Source organism: Orbicella faveolata, unplaced genomic scaffold (genome assembly GCF_042242905.1).
Source record: "Orbicella faveolata isolate gen_17 unplaced genomic scaffold, um_ofav_v1 contig_47, whole genome shotgun sequence".
NCBI classification, from domain to species: Eukaryota; Metazoa; Cnidaria; class Anthozoa; order Scleractinia; family Merulinidae; genus Orbicella; species Orbicella faveolata.
In genome coordinates, this window is record NW_028301577.1 from 9879058 (window position 1) to 9893138 (window position 14081).

Genomic DNA, 14081 nt, shown 5'->3' on the forward strand with positions numbered 1-14081 from the left:
GCATGCCCCCCAACCTCCGAATTTTACTTTTTCTTCGGTGACTGCTCCATGAAAAATGTACGCTACGCCCGCGCCCCTGAAAACAGTATTTTTCATAAACAGAAGTTAGCGTACTTCTGATCGGGGAGTGGTATTAATGTGGTGTCCATTTTGGTGTTTTGCAGCCGTCACAACCATTTTCCTTGCGCCTAATTCCACCTAAATGAGGAAATATGTTAAGTAAAAAGATAACTAATGCTATGGATCGCGTATTTGGCGCATCTTTGGCACCAAAATAAGAAAGTTTATTATCCTTTCAATCTTTGAGAGTTTCAGTCCAGCCGGCAGTCAAGCCATAAATCTCTTTCGTTTCGCGTCACGGACGACGAGCACACCACAAAAATCAGAAAACAAAAGTTTGTGTTTGTTTCCCTTTTCTTTGAAAGTGATCTGTCAAAACGGGAAGTCGAACAAGATACGTTCATCTTCATTTTATTTTCCATTTTGTATCGAAAGTGAATAACCTCGAATTTTCGGTTTCCTTAATTATCTTGGCCTTTCTTTTTTGGTTGTCAAAATGCCAAATTAATTCTTGGGTTATTTAGGGATTTTTAGAGAAAAAAAATTTCCTAATAGTCTTTTTAGAGCATTTATCGGGTTTTTTGGAAGTGACGACCCGAGAATTAATAAAGAAGCTTAAGCCATGTATTACACTATGATAAAACACGACTGGCTTCTTCATTTGCTTTATGATATGGAGGTAATGTGTCGAAATACAATACAACACGCTTTTTCTGTTTTATACTCTGATAAAACATGGATTTTTGAGCAATCAGAGCGCGCACAGGGTCCCATCTACATTATCAAGAAGGCGAAAGCATAGTTCAAAAGATGACTTATCTTTTACGTCTTTTAACTGAACAGTCCTTGCATTAGATTAAGCATTAATTTTATGCGTCGGAACGTTAGTAGCAAAACTCAATGACATGTTTCTGTCAATTGTCGGCCGCCATATTGGAATTTGGGTGAAAACGTAAGCATGAAAACCGTACAAACCTAAGTCCTAGCAAGTTTGTTAAATATATTAATCATCTATCATATAACAGATCCGTGACTTTATTTACTAAATGGTTACGGTTTTTGTCTAACGCGCGCGGCATGACAGTGAAAACCAATTATGTCACTATGCAAATGAACATGTATCCAAACAAACTGCTTTCCTTTGGTGATGCAGCGTTTTGAAAGTTTCGGCTTGACTGATCGTTACTAAACTTCAAGATTTGTTCACAGCTTTAAATAGAACTCACCCAGATAATATTTTTTGGTTTTCAATCGAAAGCGAAAAAGAAATGATGAACAGGTGCTGGGAAATATGACGTCAGTTTTTATTTGTATACCGTAGCGTGACGTCATTTGCCATATTACCCATCAGACAAGGCAGGGGTTCTGACTCAGCTGTCGCATTTTCTCTGCACGCTGAATAGAGCTGCATCAAATTATCAAGCTTTCAGGGTTGTTGTTGATCAAATCTTGTAGCGCGGAATAAGCTACGCTTAATATCGTCATGGCTGATACTTTCAAGGCTCTTTTAGGTGAGACTCTCGTTGGGACGGACAAAGGGATCGAGGCTATCTGTGGCGAAGGCAAGACGGTCGGCATCTATTTCTCGGCGCACTGGTGTCCGCCATGCCGTGGATTTACACCCAAATTGGCAGAATTCTACAAGAAGCTTCACACCGAGAAAAACTTCGAAATAGTTTTCGTGAGTTCGGACAAGTCAGAGGACGAATTCCAGAAGTACCACAAAGAAATGCCATGGTTAGCTTTGCCGTTCGCCGATCGTAATCGAAAGGTGAGGTTGGCCATCGAGCTTGAATTAATAATTTCAGTTGTGCATCAACAAGCTTATTAATTCGTTTACATTTCGCTTTTTTAACCTTCGCTGACGCATACTAATTAGTTCAAAAAGGTGTTGGTAATGCTTCAGATTGCTGTTTGTATTAATCGTGTTTAGCTGTAGACAGCAGCGAGCGATAGTATTATTTTGCTGCGATTTTCGTTGCTGTGGAAAACAAGTCTATTGTGAAATGTAACGCCCAGGCGATCACAGCTAAATTCCACACGGAATTTTTTGTTTAAAAAAGGATATGAGCTTAGCTAAGTAAGACACTTAATTTTTATGTATCGCTGAGGTAGGAAAATTTGTAAAACTGCTGTTTGAACTTTTTAATTAACTTATTTCCTCGGGAGGTCAGTCTCTCAGTCTAGTTTGGAGGGATTTTGTAATCCTCCTCAGCGGAATACATACAGAGGTCACTTTTTCCGCAACGTCTAACGAAAATGATTCAGCTGTTTATTAACTCCTTCGATATTGGTTAAGAACGAGCCCTGCTGTGGTAACCATAACAATATCTTGATAAATTCACACAACCTACAGGTATTGATATCTTCCTAACATCTACCGACTGAGACGTTTTGTGTTTTTTAAATTTCTCTGTTGCAAAATAGTCAGGTAAATCAATGAATTACTGTGCGTTCCTTTTCTGGATATAGACCAGTGACTACACGGATCGTGTGGCATCAAAGGAAGCGATACATTTTTTGTGCACCATAAACTGTGCGACCTTGGATCATCAATCATTCCAAAGAACTGGACTGATTGCTTGTCAATGAAAATGGAGTGATGGCCAAATTTTCTACGTGATTGTTCTGTATATATTGGTTTGGGAACTGAATTTGCTTCCCTCCTTGTAATAAGATTTTAGTTTATCAAACTGTTACATTGTTAATAATTAATTTATTAATATTTTCAATGCAGTTTGTGGAAAATAAACACAGAATTCTCTTATTATTTGGTGATTTTTTCTTCCTTTTCATTGGCTGAGAACCCACCACGTGACCTGCAAATGACTGTCTTGAGTTCAAGTGCACCACAAGCATTCTTGAAGTGTTCCTAGATTTTTTGAGAAAATGCATCCACACTAATGTAAAAATCAGCAGGAAATTTACTGTATTTTGGGGGTCCAATTATGCAGGAAAATGCTTTGGCAGATGTGTTTAAATCAAAACATCTGCGAAGACAAGAACCATAGAACTATTCAGCCGAATTATAAATTATACATGTAAGACATTATTTTCCGTTTTAATAGGAAAGCCAAAATGAAAGGATAGAATACAAGTAATGCTACCTCGAAGCCTGAAGATTATTTTCACTTTAATAGTTTTTTTTCACTCATGCTATTATGACGGGCAAGTCTAATGTTCAAGCAATGATGGTGGAGACTTTCAACCTGCAAGTAATGTGAGAAATGCAATGAAAGACTTCATATGGAACAGTCTTAAGAATCAAAACATTAATTTTCATGTTGTATCATAACTCCCTTTGTGTCTGTTGTAGTTGTCTGTTTTCATTTTCTCAGTCTTGAAAAGAATAAACTGTGTTATGGCAAATCACTATGAATGGGTTGAAAAGATGAAGTAGCTCTTTAGAAAGTAGAACATATCTTATTTTGATTTCCACACCGAGTCTTGCGTCAATGTTGTGCCTGTCAAAATAGGAAAGGAAAATCACAAAATTTTCTAACTTGATCATAAGACTGAAATGATACAAGAAAAACCTACATATCTTTGGCAAAGGATATAAAGCAGAACTTACATTTAAATGAGGCGGATGAGATTATCATCAGTCACTGATGAGTGTTAACAAAATGCCATACTTTCAATCAAAAATAGGTCATCCACAACAGAAACTCTCTTGTTCACCTGCAAGAGTAAATTTTGCAGCTCCAGATGATTGAAACTTCAATAATTAACTTCCAATGCTTTTATTGGATAAATTCACTCTAAAATGTTTAGTAATGGTCTGCTCATGCAAAATACAGTCTAAAATTTAGATGGTATTACTTTTTTTGCTACAAATAATATGTGATTATCTCTCGAGTAAAAAAATGGCAGATTGCTTACCTGAGCTGTTAGAGAGTGAGTCAAAAACAAACTTTGTGATTGAATGATAAGACAATTATTGCAAAATATTGTGATTTGTTAAAGTCTCACAGATCAATAATTTGCCTTGACCTTTGGCTTAGGCAAATAATTGATCTGCTTGGCACTGACAAATTATGATATACGTATTTTGAGCAATCTTGTCCAATGAGATCTGGCAAAAAAAAACCCTCAGGGCAAGCCATGAACCAACAACAAACTCCCCCTATTTATTACACTGAACCCAGGATTTGAATCCAGGGCACATTGGTGGGAGGCGAGCACTCTCACCACTCCCTATGCCTGCTCCTAGATTCATACAGTGTAGCCTCCTATTTTAAACTGTGCTCATGGCTAATTGTTCAGTTGCATTGACTTGTTTAATGCCACCGCCCAGGAATCTTCACATGAGAATCCTGTCAGAACATTAAGCGACTCTTGGTACTATTGTCAAGAACAAGTGGCACATGGCAATGATTTTGTGTTGCTTTACGTCACTGATCAGTGTTCCAGATTAAAACTCTGGGAAAACTTTCACACGGCGTCCATCAGATTGACATCATGCATTTTAGTACATTTTACTTTTGAGATGTTGCAACAAAAATTATGAATGAAATACATGTACGTGTAGTCTTGATGTATGTACATTTAACATTGCAATATTTTTACAATTCTCTGATTAAATGTTTCTCCAGAACAAACTTTCAAAGAAGTTCAAGGTTTCAGGAATTCCAACACTGGTCCTTTTAGATGGAAAGGATGGCAAAGTAATAACAAAGGATGCCCGTAGTAAACTCTTGGAGGACTCAGCTGGTGAAGACTTTCCATGGCGACCCAAAGGAATCGCTGACGTAATGAAAGGTGTAAAACTGGTGAACAATAAACAAGAAGAAAAATCTTTTGAAGATCTGGCTGGAAAGGTCATCGGATTTTACTTTTCTGCTCACTGGGTATGCATGTAATGTCAAGCTTTGTTTAGTACAGAGTAGAACAGTACTGTACATTGTATACATGTACTATACACATCTTGGCCATGAGTCTGAAATCCACTTGCATGAGATGCCCACTGTTCATGGTGTTCGCTGCTATAATATACATTCAAGAAATGCAGTGCAAAATGTTTCCTTAAAATTTCTGTTTGAGATTTGCAAAAATCTGTCGCTGGAATTGTACTACATGTTTATGATACTTGGAGATTTACTGGTACATAAAAAAAATAATGAAATGAAATCACATGACATATCTACCAATGTCCCTTCAATTTCTGCTTTATGTCCTTGTAATCGTAATTCTTTCAATTCTGGGAACTGGCAGGGAATTCATAATAGTGGTTATATAAATCTACATGTACATGTAGTTTCTACCAAAAATCCAGTATTTTCTTTGACACATTATTTTACCATTATAGCAATTTCATGTAAGTCTCAAGTATTCATAACTGTAGTCCAAAAGCAAGTTGTGCATGTAACTGTTAATTTTCATGCAAACACTTAATATTTTTTCTTGTAGTTTTGACAATAGTGTGAGGGACTTTGCATTTTTATTAATTTTATTTGCAGTGCCCACCTTGCAGAGGCTTTACGCCAAAGTTGATAGAGACCTACAGCAAAATAAAAGACCAAGGCAAGCCTTTTGAAATCATTTTTGTGAGTTCAGACCGTACAGATGACAGCTTCAATGAATACTTCAAAGACATGCCATGGCTTGCTGTACCATTTGGAGATCCGACGATGAAAACTACTCTGTCCTCTCATTTTGGTGTCCAAGGTGAACAACCTCTATAATTATTTACATGTATACCATGCCATAGGAAACTCAGCCAATCAGAATACAGGAAAACCAGGGTGGGGAACCAGGCAAATTTAGCAGCTGTGAGGATGAGTTTGCCTGCCTGCTTTGATCATCTTGAGGAAGGTTTTGCCTGCCTGTAAAAAACAGTTGCCCATCTGCTGAAAATGTTAATGAAACCTCTGTTACTGATTTTGTTGGTCTCTGTGTTTTCTCTGGCATGGTTTAACAAAGGCTCATACAACCTAAAAACACGGTATGTAGTGCCTCTCAGAAACGCACTTGAAGCGAAGAAAGATCTGAGAGATGGCAAAGGTCTGAGAGAACGGCAAATGCTCAAATGCCACGAACTGCAGGAGTCATGTAGGCCCATCAACCCCATTTTACACTGATTCATTAACAACATAATAAAAATTAAAACCTTCAAAAATGTTGGATCTGACCTAAAACCTGACCTTTCAGTCGAAGATAAATCTTGTTCCGTAGTGATGGCAAAATTGAGGCTGCGACGAGTTGTTCTATCATGATATCATCTCTCGCACTCTTCAGATGTCAGGCTGCCTGCAGTGACACTTCAATAAATCTTTTCATTCTTTCACTCCTTCCCAAGTGACTTTGGCCTAGCATTATTTGATTGCCCTTCACAAGGCCTTAGTACACAGTAGATGTGGGCTTAGGTATTAAAGATATTCAGTACACAACCTGACCCACAGCGAGCAATTCTTCATTCACCTTCTTGAGGAGATTTTTTGCAAAGTGTAATGTCCTTAACTGAACCACACAACCTACAGCAATTTTCTTCCTCAGCATTAGCAGAATAATACTGCTGGACATTGCTGTAGTGAAGCAGAGCAACATGTCATTCCTGGTTTACAGTTGGACCCTGTTAATTCGGACTCACTTATTTCAAATTCCCTGTTATTTCGAACTCAAAGCCATTTCTCTTGTATTTGCCCTTCAGTCATTTACTATCAGCTATTTTTAACTCCTACTATTTCGGACTGTTTTCCGTTTCCCCTGAGAATTCAAAATAGCCAGGCTCCAACACACTTACCATACATGTACATGGTAAGGTTAGTACTTTCCTCTTGTTAGATACATGTACAAGTACATGCACCTCCATGACATTTGCTAAATTGTTTATTTTATTGTCTTTTTATTTATTCTTCAGGTATTCCTACCTTGATCATTGTGGATGAGAACTACAAAATCTTAAGTTCAAATGGCCGAGGCCTTGTCTCAAATGACTCAGATGGAGAAGTAAGTCAATTTGAAGTAAAATGAAGTTTTTTGAATGTAATTCAGGGAAGGTTTTAAGTGGGATAGGGAGAGAGTGGGTTTTGATAATGTGACAAAAGCTCTGTAATTTCCTTGTGTTGAAAATCTTAATGTACGTCAACTCAGAAAAAGTTAGCAGGTACATGTACATTCGTAGTAAATTTCCTATGGTTCCTGATGAACAAAAAAGCAAACAAACAAACAGACAGACAAACAAATGAACAAGGGAATGAATGGGCAGGTGGATGGATGGATGTACAGAGAGACAGGCAGACAGACAGACAGACAGACAGACAGACAGGCCAACAGACAGACAGGCCAGACTCTTTGCCTTTAAAGGGAAGCAGTTTTGTTTACATCAGTGAAAGATGACAATTGCGTTGAGCTGAATTCATCGTATCACTTTTTGGCAGAATTTTCCATGGAAACCCAAGCCTTTAAATTGTCTGGATGAAATGACAGTTAGCACTGTGAATGATGAGGCATGCCTGATTTATTTCACAGGTTAGTAAAAATGAATTTGAACCTTGCCTGATCATGATTTATGGTTCATTCAGTGATATTGCTGCCTTTAACAGAAAATTCACAAGTTATTGACAGTGCTGTGTAAAGGTGATATTTGGTTGGTCTTCATGAACTCTGGTCCATCCTTGTTCAAATAGTACAATTTAGATTTAACAAAGTGATGGCTTTTGCAGTCTCCATAAACCAGTTCTGAATTAGCCTTGATTCAAATTTAACCTGCCCTGAATATACATGTACATTCTGATTTCTTTCCACTCAACTTGTACATGAACTCTCGACTACTCCTTCATCACCTTTGCAAGGGTTTCTTCTTCGGCGCCATCCTGCTTTTGCTGTCTGTTGCCTTTGCTGTGTGTGTATGCCAATTTCGCTGTTTTCTTCTCCTAGATGGCGATGATGCGTCTATCAGGGATGCTCAGCAAATCATCCACCCTGTGGCTGAACACTACTTCAAAATGGCAGATCCACCTTTGCAGTTCTTCTACACCAAAGGAGATGAAGTCTCTGACAGCTTGCGTGAGTTTGGCCAGTTTCCTGAGGACGATAATCTGCTGGCGATACTTGATGTCCCAAATCAAATGCATTACGTCTCAGAGGAGACTGAATTGACCAGAGAGGCTGTGGAGAAGTTTGTGAATGATTTTGCCAATGATAAACTGGAAGGGAAGGCACTAAAAGGCTGAATTACTATGACATTTTAATAGTAGTGTTATTTTTCATTTGACTGTCGGAAATAATTCTGTTTGATTTTCTTCAGTTTTATGTTTTATCAACCCTGAATTTGATTCAGAAAACTCGGGTGCAATGTTCTGACCAGTTAGAAGCAAAACTACTGTTTTAACTAAGTTGCCAACGATGTGTTCACTTGTATTACGTGCATGCACACTGTATGCATGTACCTTTTGATGTAACTGCCCATGTTACATGGTTTTTGCCACAAATTCTTGTTAGCTTGTTGTGCTTTTTGGGGCTGTTGTGACAGGCTATAGCAATGGCAAATAAATACAACATTAGTTTAATTTGTCCTTAGTCAAATTCCAAAGATTGTTTTTTAATAAACAACTACAGAGAGCAGCAGAATTATTTTCAGCTTTCTTGGAGTTATTTCAGCACAGTCATTTGAAAACCACATTTCTGTCAATTTGCATTTTAATGTCAATTTTGTTAGCCATTGTAATGTGTTAACGTATGCCTGTAAGGCAATGAGTCTGTAACTGTAAAATAAAGTAATTTATTAACTGCACATTTGTCTTGGCAATGAGAAATTAGGAATAAATGGTTAAAATTAAGGTAACACTAATAATAATGATAATTCTATGTATTTGCACTGACTGTTGACAACAGTCATAATTATTTGTTAGTGACAAAATATAATTGATATTATTGTTTTCTATTCACACAATGAAATATTACATGTACTGATTATGGTTGCAGTCAGTGACCAAGTGTGTTAAAATAAGCTCTGATAGTTTAATAAGCAAAAATTGTGTGGTAGGAAAAACAGTACTGTCATCAAACATTTTGTCCTTTTTCCAAGACGAAAAGATAGGTCCGCAAAGCTTACACGGAAGTTGACAGACTTTCCAAAGTAACTATTTTCCTATAGTCTATTTTATGCTCATGGCAATGGCTAGTGTGTTTGTAAATCGCTAAAATAATAAACCTGGTGTGAAGTTTTGACATTAAAGGTTTGTTCAGTAGCTGAATGGTTTAAATCTTTTGTCGTTTATAGCACTTGACCCATTTATGTTTTTAACAGTAACACTTTTCATGCAATGAAGAAAACTGAGCTTTTCGAACCTGAAACGTTGACAGTGTGGTGAAAAAAAGACAAGTGTTGCATTGCACGCACAAGCAATGAAAGATTGCTGGAATAACCAGGTTGTTCGTCAGATTTAAAACGGAACTTTTGGCTCAACTGGTTACCGGGATTCTTGTCGCATTAGACGAAATAAGTGATGCTTGGGCGAACATTATGCCCGGGGTGATAGGGGGGGGGGGGGGTACTCCCAGAAAAATCGGTTGGAGGTGTGCGGCATTAATGGCCTGTTTCTAGGTTCAGAGCTGCCTTATAAGTTGGAGTTCGCAATTCCCAGTTGGATTCCAATGTTAAATTTACATGCTTTTATTAGGCAGGATCACGGCATCTTCTAGAATCATGCTAAATTTAAGACGAGTGGAAAAACAACACCATATTTGACTGAACTGGCCCAAAAAAACTGACCGAAAAAATGAAAAACCACACCCTTTCAAGTTTGGGTTTATAGCCCATATAAGGGAGTAACTCCCCACCCCCACCCCCCCCCCCGGGGGGATATATTACGTTACGTTAAAATGCAACAATCATTATGAAAACACGTACCAACTGAACAATTCATTCATGGTAGTATACTTACCAGATCTTGTGCTTTGTCTAGTTATATTTGTGTTACTTTTTTGTTCGAAGAAATTTCACAGGCAAAGATGACCAACACAAGTTACCAGTTCCCGGCCAGTGTCTGCAAGATACTTTCTCGCGCGGAGCGTGCGTCGTTTGGGCTTGCTTTCAAATGCAGTGCATGATGGGGAGGTTGCATTCGGTGAAATACATAAACAATAGCCTCCACTTGGCGTGGAGATGTGCTCGGATATTTGTCAGCCAACATTATCTGTTCCGAGTAGCGAACAGTTTTGCTCGAGTCAGATAATGTCCAAGGACAAATATCCGAGCATATTTTCGCGCCAAACGGAGGCTATTGTGTTTTTTAGCCTTCAAATACTTTTAGCAACACGCGCTGTTTTGAAAAATGGGGATTCCCCAGTTTTAGCTGGGGTATGTTCAGTCGCCTGTAAGGCTTCAATTTCTCACCACGTTCCCTTCCAATGTACAGTATACACTGCATGCGATCACAAGAGAATTTTTCACCGTTTCTGACGCCATTTTATTGTCGGGGAGGGGCAAACACGGCAAAAATTACAATTTAAATGTATGCGAAAAGTGGAGAACCTAATTACTAACAACTTCCTGAAAATTCGAGTTCTGAGATGCTTATGAAAACAAAAGGTACCAGGTAAAAGAATTTACTATTCAAATTTGAGGGAAATAAAGCCGCAATTAAGGTTTTCATTTTTCCATATATTTGTCTTTAAAACCCGGGCAATTCGCGCGAAAATTTACAGACGTTTGTAAAAAAAACTATGAAAAAGCCCAAGTGTAATTCCTCGCCTGACAACAAATCTATGTTCTTGAAATTTGATTTGATGCGAATCAAATCAAACGGTGTCGTAAGACATATATCAGTAAGTAAATTAATAAAGTAAATTAAGTAAATTAATATACAAATGCAAGCAATATTTCGCGATGGTCAATGTCTTGAATCCATACCAGTGGCTTGGTTTTAGCAATGTTACCTCTTAGAAAATCAGATTCCAAGTGAAGAAAAGAGTTACAAAATAGTGTAAATAGGCAAATCGTGCCACGTTTGCTTAAATCAAGTCACACAGGGGAGTTAAATTAAATAAACGTTTCCTAGAGACAGATTGCCATAGAATTAGCTTGTAAGATTCATCAATTACTGACAAGAAAAACTCGGCGGTGGCAGGGCCATCAGCTTGTAAGGAGCAAACCAAGGCACTTGCCTCAGTCATTGTTTTTCGTTTTTATTGTTTATAGTCATCATAACTGCCCTTAATACAGCGACGGATCCAGACCTTGCTCTTGGAGGGCGTTTTTTTTTTTTGCTTGCCCTGCCGGCTTTTCTTCCCTCTGTGATTTTTTTTTTTTTTTAACGCAAAACTAAGGGGGGGGGGGGGGCTTCCCCTAGATCCGCCACTAATATCAAATTAATACCAAGGAAGAGAAGTAAACCATGGACATTACCTCAGTCATACTTTTTCATGGACATGTCTTCTATAGTCATAATTCTTGGTCACAGCATTGGTTGGTTAGAATAGAATGACATGAAAGGATAACAGGATAATGACGCTTCTATGCAAAAACAATCGCTGCAATGTATGATTTTTATTGTCAATTCTGGCTAAATTTCTTTGTGTCGGGAAAGACAGTCAAATTCTTCACTGATTTGGGATTATGATTAGTTTACGACCAGAGGCCTAGGTAAACTGAACAGAAAACGAAATTAAAATAAATTTTATTAACGTGGGTGCTAAGTGTTTTTGTTGGTTGATATAATCTGCTTTTGTTCAGCTAAAACTTCCTTTACAAATATGAGTATTCAGGGTTAGGAAAATTTGACCTTGAAAGATGGTAAAAGAAATCTCGCGTGTTTGCATCAAATGAATGGAGAAAATGTTTATTTTTTTTTTCCAACTATTTTCTTGGAATAGGCATACCACACTTAATATGTCAAATATATATTTAAGCAGAAAATTTTGCCTGCCAAGTTGTTACACGTTCACTAGACTTTTTCATTATAGTTATTAACTCGAGTTCCACTTATTATCATATAACTGAAAAAGTTACTTCATTGTGATTAGCTGAGAGCAGGCCAATTTATCTAACCCTAACCCTAACCCTAAACCTAACCCCAATCCTAACCTTAACCCTAAGACAAAACTCGTTTTTTTCAGTTACCTACGACGTTAATTAAAGTACGCGTAAAAAGACATGTGAACTTTAAATCAAGTTACATGTCCAACTGTTAAAATACGAACACCTATATATCATGGACAAATCACTTGATCCCAGAGAAACTGTACTAGAGGATCAGTATAGCCCCTACATTTATCCGAGAATACGAACTCTTGCATCGCTGTGCCCCTGCATATATGATCCAGTGTCCGGCCGAAGTTCGTATTAACGAGGTTTGACTGAGTTTATTGACTTTCTTAATGGTATCTTATCGTTTGCTCTCAACTGTCATTGATACCCTCGAGCAATATATCCAACGTGAAAATTCATATTTAACCAAAAGTTATGATTAGTAAGATAAAAGCGCTTTGTTTTATCGCTATTTTTGCTTAGACTTAGGCATAACATTCAAGCTAAAGTTCGGAAGTTGTTAATTTCTTAATGATATCATATCGTTTGTTCTTAACAGTTTTTGTTCTTAACCCTCGAGTAATCTTTCCACCGTGAAATTCATAATCAACCAAATGTTATGATTAGGTGAATAGCTCTTGCTGTGGACGCAGTAAGCCCAATCATTAAAATTAAATTGAATTTGAAATAACCGTTTGCTATCTGAGGGTAGAAAATCGCCAGAGATAACAAAGAGGAATTTATACAAATGCACAATCTTTTTTTTTGTTAGAAATGTCGTTTTGTTATGATTGTATGGGACGTTGATTCACACTCTTGATTTTGTTCCTTTTTTTGCCTGACAATATTCCAAGAAAATAGTTTAAAAGAATGGAAATTTTTCTCCATTCATATTTTTAACATAGTTGATGCGAACGTGCACGATTTTATTCACCATCTTTCAAGGTCAAATTTATGACCAATATATTTTATGACCAATATTTCAATTAGTAGAGCTTCAATTAGCTTACAAGGCTTTATAGAGCCAGGGCCAGAGTGATATTAAATAAAAAAGATCGAAGCTGAAATTTAAAATACGAACTTGAGGTTATTTTAATTAAAGCATGGAATAAAAGAGCATGAAACAAGTTGCGTGTGTTTGTGTCATCTGTGTCACGGGACTTCTCCGAGATTCATTAATGTATGGAGACAATTATTAAGTTTTCAATCATAGAATTTTTCCAGGTAAAAATGAGTCAAGTAAAGGGATGTTTCTTACAAGATTGAGGTGGAAGGGGATTTTCTTAAACAAATAAGAAAAGAGAAAATATATGTACAAAAGATTTTATGTCAACTAAATTGAATCAACAGCAAAATACAAACGACAATCATATAGCGCTTTTTCTTTGTACGAAAACAACTCGACAATTTTCAAATATATTTGAGAAGAATAACATTCGATGATAAAACACGAAATTTAACAAGTTTCGCAATTCCTGGAGAGCGTATGAGAGTTTCTGGTGGAACCGGACGAGAAATTAAACTTTTGCATGCTCTTGTTGTGGACCCAATAAGCTCAGTCATTGAAATTAAATTGAACTTAATAGTCCTTTGCTTTCTGAAGGTAGAAAATTGCCAAAGAATACAAAGAAGAATTTTATAAACGCGCAATATCTTTTTTAGATATATCGTTTTGTTATGATTGTATAGTACGTTGACATAAAATGTTCTGATTGTTTTTCTTCCTTTTGCCTTGCTAACAATAGTCCAAGAAACTAGCTTTTAAAAAATGGTAATTTTTCTCCATTCAATTTTTTTTGACATAGTTGATGCCAATATGCGCGATTTCTTTTACCATCTTCCAAGGTCAAAGTTTATGACCAATATTTCAATTAGTAGTGCTTCCATCAGCTTCTCCAGGGAAGCCAAAAAGGGTTATGTGAAGGACTACCTTAAAGATACCCAAGATTTAGCAAAATAATAAAAACATAAATCAACTGTCACCAACACACAAAATGATCATAATTTAGGATAAAAAGTAGTTAAGCAAATACGCAAAAGCAAAGGAGGA

General features: G+C 37.0%; 2 protein-coding genes across 2 annotated transcripts in view; one reads left to right on the forward strand and one right to left on the reverse strand.

Annotated features, from left to right (window-relative positions):
* LOC149097048 (uncharacterized) overlaps positions 1–14081 on the reverse strand; it is a 347996-nt gene that overhangs the window by 229874 nt on the left and 104041 nt on the right. The window lies entirely within an intron of this gene.
* Positions 1418–9257, forward strand: LOC110048464 (nucleoredoxin-like). Its single transcript, XM_020754258.2, has 6 exons — positions 1418–1831; positions 4656–4910; positions 5520–5727; positions 6920–7008; positions 7440–7530; positions 7939–9257. The coding sequence occupies exons 1-6, from the start codon at positions 1544–1546 to the stop codon at positions 8232–8234; spliced, it is 1227 nt and encodes a 408-aa protein (XP_020609917.2). The 5' UTR covers positions 1418–1543; the 3' UTR covers positions 8235–9257.

Bases quoted from the DNA above. Each gene is read 5' to 3' on its own strand.
- LOC110048464 (XM_020754258.2), top strand. From the start codon at position 1,544: ATGGCTGATACTTTCAAGGCTCTTTTAGGTGAGACTCTCGTTGGGACG. The intron at 1,832-4,655 runs GTGAGGTTGGCC...ATGTTTCTCCAG, and splicing joins TCGCCGATCGTAATCGAAAG to AACAAACTTTCAAAGAAGTT. The intron at 4,911-5,519 runs GTATGCATGTAA...TTTTATTTGCAG, and splicing joins TTTACTTTTCTGCTCACTGG to TGCCCACCTTGCAGAGGCTT.